Source organism: Colletotrichum destructivum, chromosome 5 (genome assembly GCF_034447905.1).
Source record: "Colletotrichum destructivum chromosome 5, complete sequence".
NCBI classification, from domain to species: domain Eukaryota; kingdom Fungi; phylum Ascomycota; class Sordariomycetes; order Glomerellales; family Glomerellaceae; genus Colletotrichum; species Colletotrichum destructivum.
In genome coordinates, this window is record NC_085900.1 from 323,136 (window position 1) to 337,888 (window position 14,753).

The 14,753-nt window shown below is 54.4% G+C and overlaps 5 protein-coding genes across 5 annotated transcripts; 2 read left to right on the forward strand and 3 right to left on the reverse strand.

The window, feature by feature from the left end:
- Positions 1-1,727: 1,727 nt before the first annotated feature.
- On the reverse strand, positions 1,728-3,000 carry CDEST_07679 (Putative class I glutamine amidotransferase). Its single transcript, XM_062923838.1, has 3 exons — positions 2,696-3,000; positions 2,455-2,635; positions 1,728-2,388 (listed from the first exon to the last, which is right to left on the reverse strand). Exons 1-3 carry the CDS (start codon positions 2,842-2,844, stop codon positions 1,936-1,938), a joined length of 783 nt encoding a protein of 260 aa, XP_062779889.1. The 5' UTR covers positions 2,845-3,000; the 3' UTR covers positions 1,728-1,935.
- A 1,643-nt stretch (positions 3,001-4,643) lies between these two features.
- On the reverse strand, positions 4,644-5,233 carry CDEST_07680 (uncharacterized protein; the record flags this gene model as incomplete). The annotated part of the gene is made up of 2 exons (XM_062923839.1): positions 4,644-5,001; positions 5,085-5,233. The coding sequence occupies 2 exons, from the start codon at positions 5,231-5,233 to the stop codon at positions 4,644-4,646; spliced, it is 507 nt and encodes a 168-aa protein (XP_062779890.1).
- A 1,496-nt stretch (positions 5,234-6,729) lies between these two features.
- On the reverse strand, positions 6,730-11,163 carry CDEST_07681 (Putative SH3 domain-containing protein). The gene is made up of 3 exons (XM_062923840.1): positions 9,420-11,163; positions 9,061-9,354; positions 6,730-9,011 (listed from the first exon to the last, which is right to left on the reverse strand). Exons 1-3 carry the CDS (start codon positions 9,555-9,557, stop codon positions 8,520-8,522), a joined length of 924 nt encoding a protein of 307 aa, XP_062779891.1. The 5' UTR covers positions 9,558-11,163; the 3' UTR covers positions 6,730-8,519.
- On the forward strand, positions 6,745-7,579 carry CDEST_07682 (Putative DASH complex subunit Spc19 protein). Its single transcript, XM_062923841.1, has one exon. It carries the CDS (start codon positions 7,030-7,032, stop codon positions 7,576-7,578), a length of 549 nt encoding a protein of 182 aa, XP_062779892.1. The 5' UTR covers positions 6,745-7,029; the 3' UTR covers position 7,579.
- A 2,154-nt stretch (positions 11,164-13,317) lies between the features above and the next one.
- On the forward strand, positions 13,318-14,303 carry CDEST_07683 (uncharacterized protein). Its single transcript, XM_062923842.1, has one exon. The coding sequence runs from the start codon at positions 13,377-13,379 to the stop codon at positions 13,752-13,754; it is 378 nt and encodes a 125-aa protein (XP_062779893.1). The 5' UTR covers positions 13,318-13,376; the 3' UTR covers positions 13,755-14,303.
- The last annotated feature ends 450 nt before the right edge of the window (positions 14,304-14,753 follow it).

Genomic DNA, 14,753 nt, shown 5'->3' on the forward strand with positions numbered 1-14,753 from the left:
GTCATCGCACAGCATTTTCAAACGACTTGCGAGCGAGATATCAAGCTGTAAAGGGCTCGAAGAGCAGTGAGATGCAACCAGCTTTGTAGCACTGTGTTCGATCTTTGAATCCTCCCATTCAAATCATCTCCCACAGCATTTATCTACTGCTTCTAATAAATTGACACTGAGAGCCAGTCGTGGCGGAAGGATGCACACAGATGAATAGCACGAATAACCCTTTTTATCCCTCTTAGATACTCTGCTCTAGATAAACCGAATTGCCCTCTAACAGGAGCGTATGATAGGCCAGTTAGTTTTTGTGTAAATTACCAAGAGGATATATTCCCACAAGGCCAGCACGACCTGATGTAGCTACTGGAACTTAATTCAGCCAATAGAGCTACCTTAGAAGTTTAGCTAGCTAGCTTTCACCCCTTCATACCAATATGCTGGTACACACTCTAATGGTTTACGGATTAACCGTTAACCTTTTATCTACCTTCACTGGCCTCCTGAATCTCACCCTTCTACACACCTCCATATTTTCCTCCCTGTTGTCATGGCACACGACCTCCTTACTCTACAGTAGCTTGAACAGCTCCGTTCACTAGGGTCTATGTGCATTCTCTTCCAAGTTAGAAAAGGCATTCTCTTGAAGGCCACTTGTTGTTTCTGAAAGGATCAACATATCCGACCCCAGCCGAAGGTAGTGAAGCACTATATTGTCGAAGAGAAAACCTTCCCTAGGCTGCGATATTACCCTCGGATCGTGAGGTAAGGCTTAAAAGCATATATTCAGGAGGCAATGCTTATGAGACCCTACAGGTTCCTTGGAAACCTGACGAAATCTCAAAGAACTCTGCTTGCCAAGTCTAGCCATGGCAAGCGGCAACAATACCTGGACAGCCAAAATGCCTGTCAACGACTCCATCAAAGGTGGTTTTAGCAGGCTATTGAATGCGTTGCCTACATGCACAGTAAGGGCATTCTTAACAGTGACTTGCGTTCTTGAGTCTTGGTTCTGTCCTATACGCTATTGTCACAGAGCATTGGCCTCATTGAGGACTGGGCGGGCTGTTCAGGTTGCAGGAGGAGAAGTACGAATATGAGAACCGCGTAAATGATCTCTTTAGAAGGCAGGAGTTTCTAGATATTGAGGGTATAGTTGGTAGAGATATCACACGATGTTGGGCGAAAGACTACCAAGCCGCAGCGGACGCGCTTTTTGATGCGAATGGACGTTGCAAATTGATTACATTGCTAACTGGATGAATCTTTTTCTCTGACACCCTAGGCTTGAATCAATCTGAACCACATACCCGTACCAGCTCACACTTATGTGGATACGGGTAGTCCCTCACCCCCGCGAAGATTCCTAAAAGACGAGAGTGTGGCATAGGCATTCAATTTAGAGCTACATACCGGGTATCTCTACATCTTCTGTCCCCGAGTTTCTACTATTGATTGAGAACCATACTAGCGTGACGGCTTTGAGACATTTGAGGGGAGCTAGATATCACCTAACGCAAACTACATTACGATCAAGAAACCCCTCGAGATTTGGACTACATGTGATCGACCTCGCAGTAATCTTCATTGCATAACAGTGCTCTAGGTTTAAAGATAATCGAATTTGCGCTGCAAGAAAAAAGTGCAAAACATTTACTCGGCAGAGTTACAAGACAGTTGAAGCAAGCGCACATCGGATATCACCAGCGAGAGGGGCGTAGCAGGGAGCAACAGATGTCAGTTCCAGGCGTTCTTGACCACGTGAGGAAAAGTTGAACTCATTTTAAGTTAATATTCCGGGCTGATACAACAACATTCGAGTGATACGACGTTTCTCCTTCTTTTCGCATTGAAACCGTCGCAAACATCTAACGACAAGGAGTTGAAATACTCTAGCACTGTCAAAGAACCAGGGTCTCTCGGAGAGAAGAACTCATCCATCAATCAAAACTCCAGTTTCTCCATCGGGTAGTGATGTCCCTTGAAGTCTTTGAAGTCCACGTCCCTCGCAGGGAACCCGCCGATGTCGAGGAGCGCCTCAAACATCCCGCTCTTTCCGCCCCACGTGGCCTCGACGAAGGCGCGCATCATGTCCGTGCCGTTCAGCAGCGAGCTCGAGGTCCAGAGCTTGCCGTCGTGCGCCCAGCGCGTCTCGACCCAATTGACCGCCGGCGCCCTCTCCCGCAGGGCGCCGATGACCAGACGTGGGCCGGTGGCCGTTTTGCCGGCGAGGATGCCTGCTTCCAGGGGGGGCATGACGCCGCCACAGATGGTGAGGAAGGCGCTGCACTGGTCGTAGACTTTGCGAATGAAGGCTATCTCAGCGTCGCTCGTCTTGTGGCCCACGCTAGCACCCATAAGCGCAATGTCAAGCGGTGGGCAAGACGCAAACGAGTCCTAGGAGATCGTCCTATTAGTATCAGACTCTCCAAAGAGGTCTCGGGCTCTGACTGCTCGACGTACGGTGGGTTCGATCTGGGCTGCGCTCTTCATCTGGACTGGCTTCCCATCCTCGGAGACCCAGTGGAGCTCAATATCGATGGCATCCTTCCACATCTCCTCGGGAAGGTTCATTACCCGACACGCGGTCTCATCCGTCCAGCCGAAGAACTCAAAGGGCGCTACGTCGAGCATCTCGGTGACGCTGTGGGCGTGTCAGTAGTAGTCTGCGAAAATGGAGAAATGGAATGGCCGAGCACTTTACCCCTTTGTCAATATGACACCGGCTTGAATCTTGCGATTCGGCTTGCTAAGGTTGAAGGCCATGGCTGCGGGGGGGTTTGAGTAGAGAGTTAAGATTGTGCAGTGATGTTGGAAGTCGTTGGATGATGTATTCGAATGGTTTCCAGGCATACCGGGAGAAGCTTCCTTATATCTCGGACGCGTTTATGAAAGCCCATCGTCGTGTCGTTACCGTGCCGCTTACATATCGGTGTGAGTGCTCATGGTTGGTTAAGCCTGTCTGTGCGGCAATGTTCCGGAACGGGGCGACGGGCGTTAGAACCGAGTGGGTCCGGAAGTTACGTCCAGTTCTGGTGTCGGCGCACAAATGTCTGTGCAAACACGACCAATCGAGAGAGTCGGAGCCTCCTGCGCTTAGATCCTTTGACACCTTGGATCGTGAGAAAGTGGGGGCACGGGCGCATAGAGCCCTTGTGAGGTCGGCGCCTGTCGGAACTTGGACTCACTCGGTGTTCCGAACGGCCTCCCTCTCGATGATGGAATCCGGCGCAGGCACTCTCGGCCCGTTACGCGGCCGTTACGCGGAGTGCGTATCTGGCGTCATGGAACAGGGAGAGCCACATTAATTATTTCACATCATTGTGGTTCTGGTACATACAGCGCTCTGGAAGCTTGTCGACGTTTACCGCAACTCCATTCTCTTAATCTGTCGAAAGCTCTGATCTCTTGTAATCAATGTACTAACCTGCATCATTTTGTATCAGGTTAGGGACCTCTGTGCCTGCTGTTTTCAACCTAGCGCTCGAGTAGCATTCAAGGCCAATTGGGATACAGGACCGCTATAACAAGCCAAGCCCCTTTTCTCTCTCGATTTATCTTTTTCAACCTTGTCTTTCTCTGCGTCGAGAAGGGCGGTTAGGTTTAAAACTGGCTTTGAACTAGGTATTCGCGTCAAACGATTCGAGTATAAGAAGACTAAAGCAAGCCCCTGACACTCTGGGACGAAAACACCCGGAAAACATCCTCGCAGGATTCGGCCCCATGATTCTTTCGTTCAGTTTTGTGATTCTTTTCATCAACTACGAACGTTTCCCGGCAACTCTCTCTGAAACCAATTTTCCTATCTTTGAGTACGGTGTGCTTCATGACGTCCTTCCTGCTACACACCTCCCGTCATTGGCGTCGCAGCCGGCGACGCAATAACCGTCAATAGGAATGGTGGGCCAACAGCGACAGGGTCTTGGGCACTGTTGATCGGCGAGGCCGCAGGGTTGGTAGAGGAAGCCACGGTCGGGCTGCTCCCGGGTGTGGTTGGCAAGCTACTCACACTGGAGAAATTCCGGAGCAGAGGCGGTGCTGAGCTCCTCTGTACAAAAGCCGTTGTGGGGCAAGAAAACGACGCGGCGGCTGGTGCTGCTACTGCTCGGCATGGTGTCAAGATTGGAACGGGTTTGCTTGAGGGCTGTTGGGAGGCTAAAGAAATGGTAAACGCTTTGTTGGAGTTGTTGGAAATCGTGAATGACAATAGGCTGAAGGTAGAGGGTGAGTCGGCTGGCGATGTTGACGGTGTTGAAGTGAATGTTGAGCTTGACGCTGAAATTAAACTTGAACTTGATTCGGAGCTTAAACCTGAACATTGGATTGTGCTTGTGTACGAAGTGCTGGAGGGTGTGAGAGCTGAGCCAGCACTACTAGCGCTTGAGGATGAGGCCTTGCTGATGATTATAGAGGAGCTGCTGCTCGAGTTATTGCCAGAGCTCTGAGAGGTGCTGCAGCCGACGGTAATGCTGCTATTAGCAGTACTTGTACCAGCTGGAGCTGTGGTCGAGCTCGTGGTTGTGCTCGGGATTGTGCTGGAGATGGTTGAAGTGCTTGTAGTGGTAGACGTTGAAGAAGATGTGTTGCTTAGCAAAGAGCTTTTTGCAGAAGAGGTTGAGCTGAGAGCGGTGCTGGAGCTTGTGCTGACACTACTACTGCTGTTCGTCACACTCGCAGAAGTACTGGAGCTGGCGGTACTTGGTGTAATACTGCTTGAGGTTGATGTCGGGCTTGAAATGGGACTGGAGCTGCTTGTCGATGAGGCGCCTGGGGCTGAACCCCAGCTTGAAGAAGTGCTGTAACTGCCGCTTACTTTGGTAGTTTTGATATCTGCAGTAAACGTTGCAGATGTTGCATCTGTTGTAGACGAAGTAGGTGCGGGTGTGAATTCGGTTGTAGATGACGCCGACGTTGTATCTGCAGTAGACAAAGTGGACAACGTGGGCGTGGATTCCATTTTCGTAGACGATGCACCTGTAGTAGACGTCGTATCCACTGTGGTCGTCGCGTCTGTGGTAGCGGTGCTTGTGACAAAACTCGTGCCGCTCGTGGTAGGCCCGTTCATAGTCGAAGATGACGACGACAGTGGTAACGTGTCCTGGCCGTAGACGTTGTACACTACGATGGCGTCGACGATGCCGCCGCACTTGGCGGCCGGTGGCTGGTTCAGGCACGACGTGGTGCGGGAGCAGATGGCGTTTCTGAGGACGACACAGCGGCGGGCGAGCACCTGTTTACACATAGCCTAGCAGACGAACGAGTCGCCGCCCGCGATGTCGACGATGTCGACGAACGGGAGCGTCTCGAAGGCCTGCCTGGTCGAAGTTGGCGAAGGCCCCGTAGTCACGGTAGGGGTATCTGAGTTTGATTCCGGCCTGTGTAGCGACGTCGGAGGCGTTGGGAAGTACCAGCGCAGGGGGGTACAGGTGTCTTGAATCCCGTTCGTGTCTCGTTGCTTGATTATGTGGTAGACTACCTGCCTAGGCCGCGGGCGGAAGGTTAACGCTGTCCCCTCATATGACAACCATGATAAAATGCGCGCTACCTGTTCCATATGCCAGCGATATATCGCTATAAATCCGGTCTGAATGCCACCGAGGCCCGTATCAAGATCGTGAAGAGTTGGCTATTTGCGCATCGGTATCATAATGTTCATCCAAGTGGACGGCGTCAGGTCTTGATTGGTAGTAGCTGTGCCGAAGGCCAGCACGGAGGTGCGACCCCTCAATGGGAGAGCGAAGTACATCACTTAGATGTGAATCTTAAGTTCAGCAGCAGCCAGAGGCAACTGGCGGGCTCATCGAACGTGAATCTTAACTCTTGTAGTTGCATTCCTGAGGAGGCTCTTGTGAGACCTTGGCTCGGGCTTGAGAGTTGTTTCTCATTGCACGGGAAGAGGGGCTGACACCGACTCTAGCGCGACGGAATGTCATCGCGATCAAAATGCTCCGACCTTGGCTTCTGGGCTGGTATCATCATTTTGCGGCGGCGCCGCTGAAGCTGATAGGCATGATCTCTGAGACGAGAAAGCTGCGGAAAGTGAGGCATGATCTCGCTGAATGATCTATGAGTCTGCTAAGTTTTGACGTCATCGTAGGGTGAGTTGGGATAGTTTAGCTCCCAAACAAAACCATTGAGCACTACCAAACGGATCGATTGTCTCGGGGTCTCGGCTCACGAGATGTTCTCCGAGACATTGTTGGGCATCCGAGATAATAGTAAAGCAGAGGCGAAGAAGACGGAAGCTCCAGTGATATACCGGTAAGTCTTCCGGGAGACAGTAAGCTTTCTAAAGAAGACATTTAGTCTCTAGGCGTATTCGGATACGTGGTTTTTCGTTATTACAATCGCTTCCCATGGACCAAACTTATTTGCTTCTGTTTCTCCCTGTCCCCTTCCGTGTAAGTGCGCTCGCCCTCTGGTTTCATAGACAAAAAGAAATCGTACTTTCGCCCGACTCGATGTCTGAGAATCTTGTACACAAAAGAAAGAAGCTGGCCTAGAAGAACTCGAATGGGCAAAAGTACCGGCATCTAAGTATTCTTTCGCCAGCCCAACGGGGACGATCCATTGCGGTCATGACCGTGTCTTCGGGCCTGTCCAGACCCGGTACTCTGCCACGGTACCGAGGCCGTTCATGGCCCGTGCGTGGAGGTTCGCGAGCGGGGCCGTAAACAAACGCAGGGAGCGAGCGACCGATCGCTCCGCCGCCCCTCCTCGGGTCTAAACCTCTAAAAACAAAACCCTCTCCCTTCCCAACCAAACAACCCGAGACCCACGAAACCAGAGCCTCACCGCAGCGCGACTTCCCCCTCTCCGTCCCAACTACCGCAATCTTTAACGACGTCAACGAAGCGATTCCTTACAGACCACTCATCTCCTATCTCCCGACCGGCGGGGCTAAACTCCCCAATCCAACCATCTTACCATCCCCCCACCACACACGCAGTCGTTGAACCCCCCAAAGTAAACAAACAACATAGACGAAAAGCCGCCAACACCAACACCAACACAACTACAATCACAACCACAACCAAAATGGCCCACAACGGAGCAACCTACGCAGACTGCGTCGCCTCCCTCCGCTCCTCCCTCGACTTCCTCTCCTCCTCCGTCGCCGCCCTCGACGCCGGCGTCTCCGACCTTCCCCGCGTCGCCTCCGTCCTCCGCCCGACCCGTCACTTCGAGCTGATCCCCCAGCCCACCCTCGCCGCCGCCGAGGCCTCCCTGCGCGACGAGATCGGGCCCCAGATCGCCCTGCTCCTTGACCGCGCCGACGCCCAGATCGCCCGCCGCGAGAGGCGCATCGAGACCCTCCAGGCCCGTTGCGAACTGCTTCAGGGCCGCCTGGCCCGGCCCGAGGCTGACGACGACGACGAAAATAACGGCGGCGGCGGCGGCGGCGCCACCAAGAAGTACAAGAATAGCAGGGGGGACGCGAAAAGAAAGCCGCTGGGTGGGGAGAGGGCCTTGAGAGCGAGGGCCGTGAGGCAGAGGAGGGAAGGGCTGGAGTATAGCGTCGAGAGGCTCGAGCTGGAGGTCCTGACCAAGGAGCGGGAACTGAGAAAGAGGCTGGACAAGGCATAGGGGAAGAATGGGCGTGTACAAGCTGGCGTGGACAATGTCACGGGCGATATTATCCCGGGCCCCGAGGCTTTGCTCGCGCTTCAAGTAGGGCGAGAGGCGAAAGGAACGTTGTTATGATACCCAATGGAAGAAGTCGGAGATAGGATCTCGGCGGATGAAGACAACTCTGTGCGCCGAGGGCGACGGGCTGTTGCTGAGAGCACGCCCGTCACTCGAGATGAGGCGGCCGTGTTGGTAGAGTTGACGGCCTGATGGAGGTTGTCAAGGAGACGGAATATATGGAATGTCACGGAGCCTACATGTGCCAAGCGAAACGAGGATGATTGAACGGAGTACACTAAGCATGAAGGGCCGTTTTTAAGAGCATTGTTATGTCGAGACTTTCACAGCCGTCACCGCCTGAACCTGACAACCTAGCCATTCGAAACACTTGGAGCCTACTTAGTCTCACCGATACAATCACGCAGACACCCGCTTCTCTCCAGTATGTGAAATGCCATTTATAAAACAGCAAGGGAATACAGATATGCATGTGTATCCCACTTGCGAGCCATCGTGGCTATCCGAATGACCGACCCGTTGCTCGTGAAAACCGCCCTGAAAAAACAAACGTAAAAATGAAAAAAAGGGGAAACGGCATGCCCACTATAACCCCTCGGTTTTAGCAATCATGGCAACATACACTAACAGTAATAGAGGGAGGGCCTGCACGCGGGGGTGGGCGAGTAGAAGTAGAAACAACAGGTAGAAGAAAAAGAGGCCGTTTCGGCGGATATACGTGGTGCCGACCCGTGACTCCAAAAGGCGGCCATTGGTTTTATCCCGGACAAGAGACCCTAATGTACTCCAACAAGCAGTGAGCGCGAAACCATTCCCATTTCCCATATGGTCGTCTTCTTTTTGCTCCCATCTCCAACGGCGAAACGAAATTCGTGAGCTCATTATAACAGGATCAGGTAGTTGCTTGGCGCGATGCCTGTCTCGCCCGTCTCCTTGCGCGCCTGCCACCACCGTCCGCTCACGTCGCTAACCTCCAGAATTTCGTGCTTGGAGAAGGAGATCTCGTTCGCATCGTCAGGGTTGGCCTCGTAGCTGTAGATGGCCTTCGCGCGGTAGGGATACTCGGTAGGCGGCACCACCTCCTGGTCTTGGCCGGGGGGCTTCGCGGCAGGCGGCGCCGCGTTGAATGTGGGCGGCACGCCTGAGCTGCGGGTCTGGGTGGTGGGGATGCCCTGGACGGGAGACGGGTTCTCGAAGCCGTTGAGCTGCGCCGACGTGTACATCTGGGGGGGCTGCACTGAGGTCGAGGTTTCGGGGCGGCCGCCGGCGTACATCATTTGTCGGTTGCCGGATTCCTTCTGCAGGGCGAAGGAGTCGAGGTAGGCGCGCGGCTTCGCTGACGGGGCGGAGCCGAAGTAAAAGATCCAAACAATCTGGAGGCAGTCAGTATTTGTCCATCACACTGCAATCATCTGAACGTACGGTAACCATGGCCATCAGGATGAAGCCGGCACCAGCAGACTGGCGGGCGCCGATGGGCGAGTAGATGAGGGAGTGGATGGTGAGCGAGTTGAGGGCCAGGGCGGCACCCAAGTACCCCGTGAGGGCGACGTGGTAGGTCTGCGCCGTGTCGGAAGCGACGACGACGAAGACGCCGGCGATGAGGAACAGCATGTAGACAATGGTCCACCATGTAAAGGGGGGGAAAGAGCCGGTATTATCTGTGACTTGGGTCGTCGCGATGATGGCGCTGATAAATGCGATTATCCATGCAAGCTTGGGGATAGTTAACATCAAGCAGTCGCGAGGGCGAAGGGGGACCTGTGCGGGCGTCGACATACCATGGAGATGGAGACTGTGGCTAGGGCGAAGGGATCACCGATGATGTTCCCCAGATTAATGCCCTTCCTCCCGTACTGAACCCTTGATTGTTCCATTTTGCGCAATGACGGTGAATGAAGAGAACCGTAGGATGGCATAGAGAAAGATGTCGGGATTTGTCGGATAGCGATTAGTTGCCTGGGGGCAAGTGTCGAGAGTCGGTCTCGAAAGAGGACGGAGATGAGGAAATGGGTCGATCGACCTCAAGACGTCGTCGAGAGACAGGCAGTCGAAGCGAACGAATCTCGGCAGGTGAGGGGGGTAAGCGGAACGGTGCGAGTCCAACGGTGAATACGTAATCCGAATGCTGCGAGGTGGCTGTCGTGGCTGGAATGCGATTCCTCGACACTGGGAAGAAAGAAAAAGAGTGACTGGTGGTTGGGCCGTCGGCCAAAAATAGAGATAAGGGTGCCGTGGGATGTTGTTGTGATGGCTATGCCGAGTGATTCAGTGCGTCAGGTAGCGTGTGCGCTGGCCGTTGTGCTGATGAGGTTGGAACGTAGCAGGCTGAGTGGCAGCGAAGGAAGGCTGTCAGCAATGGTTGGGTGGATGAAAGGGTTTGTGTTCGGAATCTCGCCGACGAATGGTTCGGTTCAGAGGGTTGTCCAGCAAGGCAGCCTCTTTTCCAGGGAAAGTAGGAAGAAGAGCAATTGAAGAGTCGGAATGGCTGTTATGACGAAGCGAATCGAAGACGGCAGCGAAATGACTATGTCTGTCGGTAGGGGTAAAGAAGAAAGAGACAAAAGGTTGGGAAAGTCGAAGGAGTGAGGAATCGGAAGAAGAATGGATGGAAGGCGGGTAGAAGGGGAAGAACAACAACAACAATGAATGTCGAGTCGAAGGAGAGGAAAGGCGAGCGAGGTGCGTCGTTGGGAGACGAACGACGGGAGTAGTGTGTTGTAGGGGCAGCCAGAAGCCAAGAAAGGCTGTCGGGAGAGGAGTAGAGAGAGGTACGGGCGAGCGTTGGTTGTCGGTTGACGGCGTGAAATGAAGGGCAGCGACTAGCAGAATCCCAAAAAGGAAGCGGGCGGCGTGGGTAAACGAGGCAGAAAAACCGCTCCGGGCCACAGCAGCAAGTAGGCCAGACCCAACTCCAACTGGCTCTCCTGGCGGTCGGCGGAGTAGACGGCGAGGGAGACGAGGCGTCGTGTGGCGTCGATACCGTCCTCTGGTGTGGTTTCTAGCTCGCTCTGGGTCTCGAGTCGCTGGGTCACTTCTCACTTGCTCTGTTTGCTCGCTTGTTCTCGATTTGGGCCAAGCTCGTGGGAGTGTTATCCGTACTCTGTAGTGTGTACCTTGACTAGTCGTGTAGGTAGACTGGTTGACTGGGCCGGGCGGGTTTGTGTTGTGGACTCGTGGTACCTTGATCGCGTGTTGGTGTGCAAGTGCCAATCAGCCCCTTGTTTTTTATTTTTATTTTGGTATGTTCGCAGCGTTTGCCAGTCGGAGACCGTCGCGCCCCGGCGAGTGCGGGCTTTTGGACTCGATTTGGCGTTTGGTGTGTCGGGTGGGATCTGCGCTTGGTGCGTTTACGTGTATCAGTATGGTGGCCCTCCTCTCTCTCTCTCCCTCTAACTCTCTGTCTGTCTGCGAGCGACAGCGGGCGGCAAGTCGAAAGCCGTTCTGGTCGAGGAATGGGGTTGGAAAGGGATGAGAGGGATGGACGGTGGGGTGGGAAGAATGGAATTAAAAGAGGGCAGCGGGAGAGACACTGGGGACACCTGTGGCTACGACTGCGATGAGATGCAAGGGCCGCTGGTGGTGCGGGTGTCGGGGGTTGTGTTGCGGTGCTGCAGGTTCATAGGCTGTGCTGACGGGGGGGTCCCGGTGGTGGACCGTCTGTAGTCTGCCTGCCCTGTGTCTTTGGGATGGATTGGGGGAGCTGTGTGCCACTGTGCTGCGCATTTGCTGGTGTGGGCAGCAGCGAGAGGGTGAGAGGGACCCAGACTGAATGAGACTCACAACGTGGACGGTGGATCGAAAAGGACCCAGATCCAGAATCCAGGCACCACCACCACTCGACGCGGGAAGCGAGATGGGGGGTAGATGCTGAATGGCCGAAAAAGGACGATAGGGGGGGCGGATAGCGGAGGGGTTTGAGCGGTGGGATTAGGATGGACGAGGACGACGACAACACACGTAGAGGGTTAAGAGGAAAGATGTACAGGCAATGATCAACACCAAATACCTACTCGCAGCTTGGGCCATCCGGCCGCCAATATAATCAATACCTTGGCCCCTCCCGTGAATGATTACCGAAATGCATTGGCAGGCAGGTATCTGTCATGCTGTGTACCTACCTAGGCAAGGTATAACTAAGTAGTACCTATGTAAGTACTATGTAAGTAGGTGGGTGGGTGTTGAACAGGAAAGTGTCCCGCTCAGCGCCAATGATGTCGACGAGTAATGCAGACAGACACATGTGTAAATGCACGCAAACGACGAACCGAGAACAAAACTGCAATAATGAGCATCGTCCATCTCTCCTCCTCCATCCTCCTCGTCCCTCCTGCTCTATTGCGGCTGCATGACACAGTTTCCAAACCGCTTGGTGCACCGTGTGCGCGTGTTGACAGCACACGCTCCGCCGGTGGCCCGATACGTGCGTTTAGTCCGTCAGTATTTTTGGGGAGGATTTTCCCGTTCCCATTTCTGTCATCGGCAGGAAGCGCAGGCAACAGGCGACGGGGCAAGGGGAACAACAATTCCACAGGGTGGGTGTGGTGGTGGTGGTGGTGCACTGGTACTTGTCCAGAACGACCCGTCTGATAGTCCGGTACCTGCCTATCCTGTTCGTGTTGGAGCATCTCCCACCAAAACCCCAGTTTCCCCTATCACACTCCCCGGAAACAGTTGGTCCTTGCTCTCCTTCCCCTGGGTCGGAAATCGGGAGGTTTGAGATTTTCCCTTTTTTTCCTCCTTTTAAACTTTCTGGTCGTCCCCCTCGCACCTTTTCCTTCGAGTCCTGCAAGCCATCCCGCCAACAGGATTGGACGGTGGGTCTCCCCCCAGATTCATTCAGTGATTGGTTAGATACCAATCTGCCCCTGACTTGCGCCTCCACCCGCCCACCCCACCACTCCCTCCTCTCTTTTCTCGACTGCGCTTTTCTAACCTCATTTTTGGTTCACTTCAGCCCTGATGGCCCACGTCCTCGAGCTCCGCCTTGCCTTACCTGAGCCGAGACCCGGCCACACGTCGAATGGAGTACTCGAGAGGGGTTTGAACACTAGATACCATCATTGCGTCCGTCTTGCTGAGAACGCTGTGGGCACGGCAGGTATGGCGTTTCTCTGCCCTCCGCTTGCCATCCTGCCTGCCATCGCCGCCCTTGCATTACACGCGTACTCAGCCCATCAACTAATCTCACGCGATCCAGACCCGGCCTAGCCCCGCCAGCAGGGCCGTGGCCCGTGGGGAAAGCAACCGAATCCTAATGTGGCAATATGGCGGATCCCAGGGGATTTGAATCAGGAGCAGTCTCGGGACCTTCGGGCGCATGAACATGACTACCACCAGAGTTTGAACGGTGTGATGTTGTTATTACTTCAGTGTGCGCGTGTCGAAGGCCCTTCAGCAGTTGATGACTGATTGACTGCTCGTCCTCGTAGTAAATCATGCCCTTGATGGCTAGTGCCTCCCCGCCGCTGTACGTTGCCCAGTCTAGCAGCCGCCGCGCGTGCAACACTCATTCGAGTCCGGTCCGGTGAAATGGGGCCTTGGAGGCCAACCACCAGTGTGAAGCGCCGAGAGTCCCGGGCGGCGGCCGGCGGGACGGCGTATAATATCGCGGCTAATGGAGTCTCGCGATCTAAATTGGGATTCCGTCGCTCCTCCAGATACGGCTGGGACCTGTCATTGCCAGTGCCGACGGGCAACGAGGACCGAGTAGACCACACCCATCATCATCATCACCCATGGGACGACTCTCCAATATGTCCTGTGGCGCCAGTCGACGCGGCCATGTTTCCCATGCTGTGAACGCTTTCCGATCGTTTGCATTAGCAAACGGCGATCATGGCCATTGCTTTCCTCCGGACTCACCCCTCCACCCTCCCTACCCCCCGTTTCCCCTAGACACATCAAGGACGAACGCATTGTTCGACTCGACACCAATGGAGCATGGGACGAAAGAAGGACGAAAAGGGGCTGTGCGTCTGTCTGGTGGAGTCTTTCTCCCCCGGCATGGGGAGTCTCACGACTCACGGGCGGCTCTGGAGAAAGCATTCGTCGGGAGGTCTCGCATGACATCTGGCCGAGGCTCACGAGGCGACAAAAAAGAAGGCTTGGAGTGAGATTCTGTTCGTGGAACAAAGAAAGAAGAGAAGAAAGAAAGATAAAATGACGCTATATTGCCCCTCCCGGTTTTCGGTTGGTGCAACTCGTTTTGATAGACAAACTTGTGGCAGGTGAGCTGTTCCCGGTTTCCGTGGTTTCAGACGTTTGGAGGCCAGCGAGAAAACTGGCGCCAAACGGCCGGCGCCGGCGCCGGTGCCTGGTCTTTCTCTCCCTCTCTCCCTCTCTCCCTCTATCGCTTTCTCTCTTTCTTCTCTTCTCACGCTTCACTAGCTCAAACGGCTGCAACAGAACGGGATGCCCTTCTTGCCCCTTTGTGCGAACGGGGACAACAAGCGGCCGGACGACTTGGGAGCTTGTATCGCTCGGGGGAAGGAAAATGTATCAGAGCTTGGGGCAGCCGCCAACCATCGCGGGCTGCTATCGCATTGCGTGCATGACACACGGCGGACGCAAGGCGCGTTTCTTCCCATTGACACCTCAAGCCTGTGCGAATGCGAACGTCGGGCAAGGTGGAAAGCTGAGAATCTGCAGAATAGACCCTTTCTTCACGTCAGGACCGTCACAGAAGAGTGCAACCGATCACTCGATCACCGCCCTGGCTCTTCCCGCCGGCACCTGATGCTCTGATGCAGGGGACGGGTTTCCTGACCAGCACCCTCTTTGTGTGTCGTTTCATCGTCAGCGCGCCTTTGCCGCAAGCGCGGACAGAGATCGGCATGCGCCGTCCCTAATGGAGCAGGTCTCTACAGCACGGGGAAGCGGTGTGGATGGACGTGAAGTAGCGGGCTTCTCTGTCAATGACCTACCGCTGAAAGTCGCTGCTCTCGGACCACCTATCTTCTTGTTCCCCACTGAATGGGTGCCCCTCCAACCGTCTGTCTGTCTGTCTACGAGTCTCTCTCCCTCCGAGCTTGGTGACGACTTGACACTGACAGACAGGCTCGAATGGAACCTCAAGATACCGTACCGTGGTCAGTGCTGCCGTGATCGACTGG

What these genes read in the sequence shown, in the direction of transcription:
- CDEST_07679 (XM_062923838.1), bottom strand. Translation starts at nt 2,844, where the DNA reads ATGCCTGGAAACCATTCGAATACATCATCCAACGACTTCCAACATCAC. An exon ending in GGTGTCATATTGACAAAGGG is followed by an intron (nt 2,636 to 2,695) that starts GTAAAGTGCTCG and finishes ACACGCCCACAG; the next exon opens with CGTCACCGAGATGCTCGACG. An exon ending in CAGCCCAGATCGAACCCACC is followed by an intron (nt 2,389 to 2,454) that starts GTACGTCGAGCA and finishes ACGATCTCCTAG; the next exon opens with GACTCGTTTGCGTCTTGCCC.
- CDEST_07682 (XM_062923841.1), top strand. Translation starts at nt 7,030, where the DNA reads ATGGCCCACAACGGAGCAACCTACGCAGACTGCGTCGCCTCCCTCCGC.
- CDEST_07681 (XM_062923840.1), bottom strand. Translation starts at nt 9,557, where the DNA reads ATGCCATCCTACGGTTCTCTTCATTCACCGTCATTGCGCAAAATGGAA. An exon ending in CCACAGTCTCCATCTCCATG is followed by an intron (nt 9,355 to 9,419) that starts GTATGTCGACGC and finishes ACTATCCCCAAG; the next exon opens with CTTGCATGGATAATCGCATT. An exon ending in TCCTGATGGCCATGGTTACC is followed by an intron (nt 9,012 to 9,060) that starts GTACGTTCAGAT and finishes GACTGCCTCCAG; the next exon opens with ATTGTTTGGATCTTTTACTT.
- CDEST_07683 (XM_062923842.1), top strand. Translation starts at nt 13,377, where the DNA reads ATGGGACGACTCTCCAATATGTCCTGTGGCGCCAGTCGACGCGGCCAT.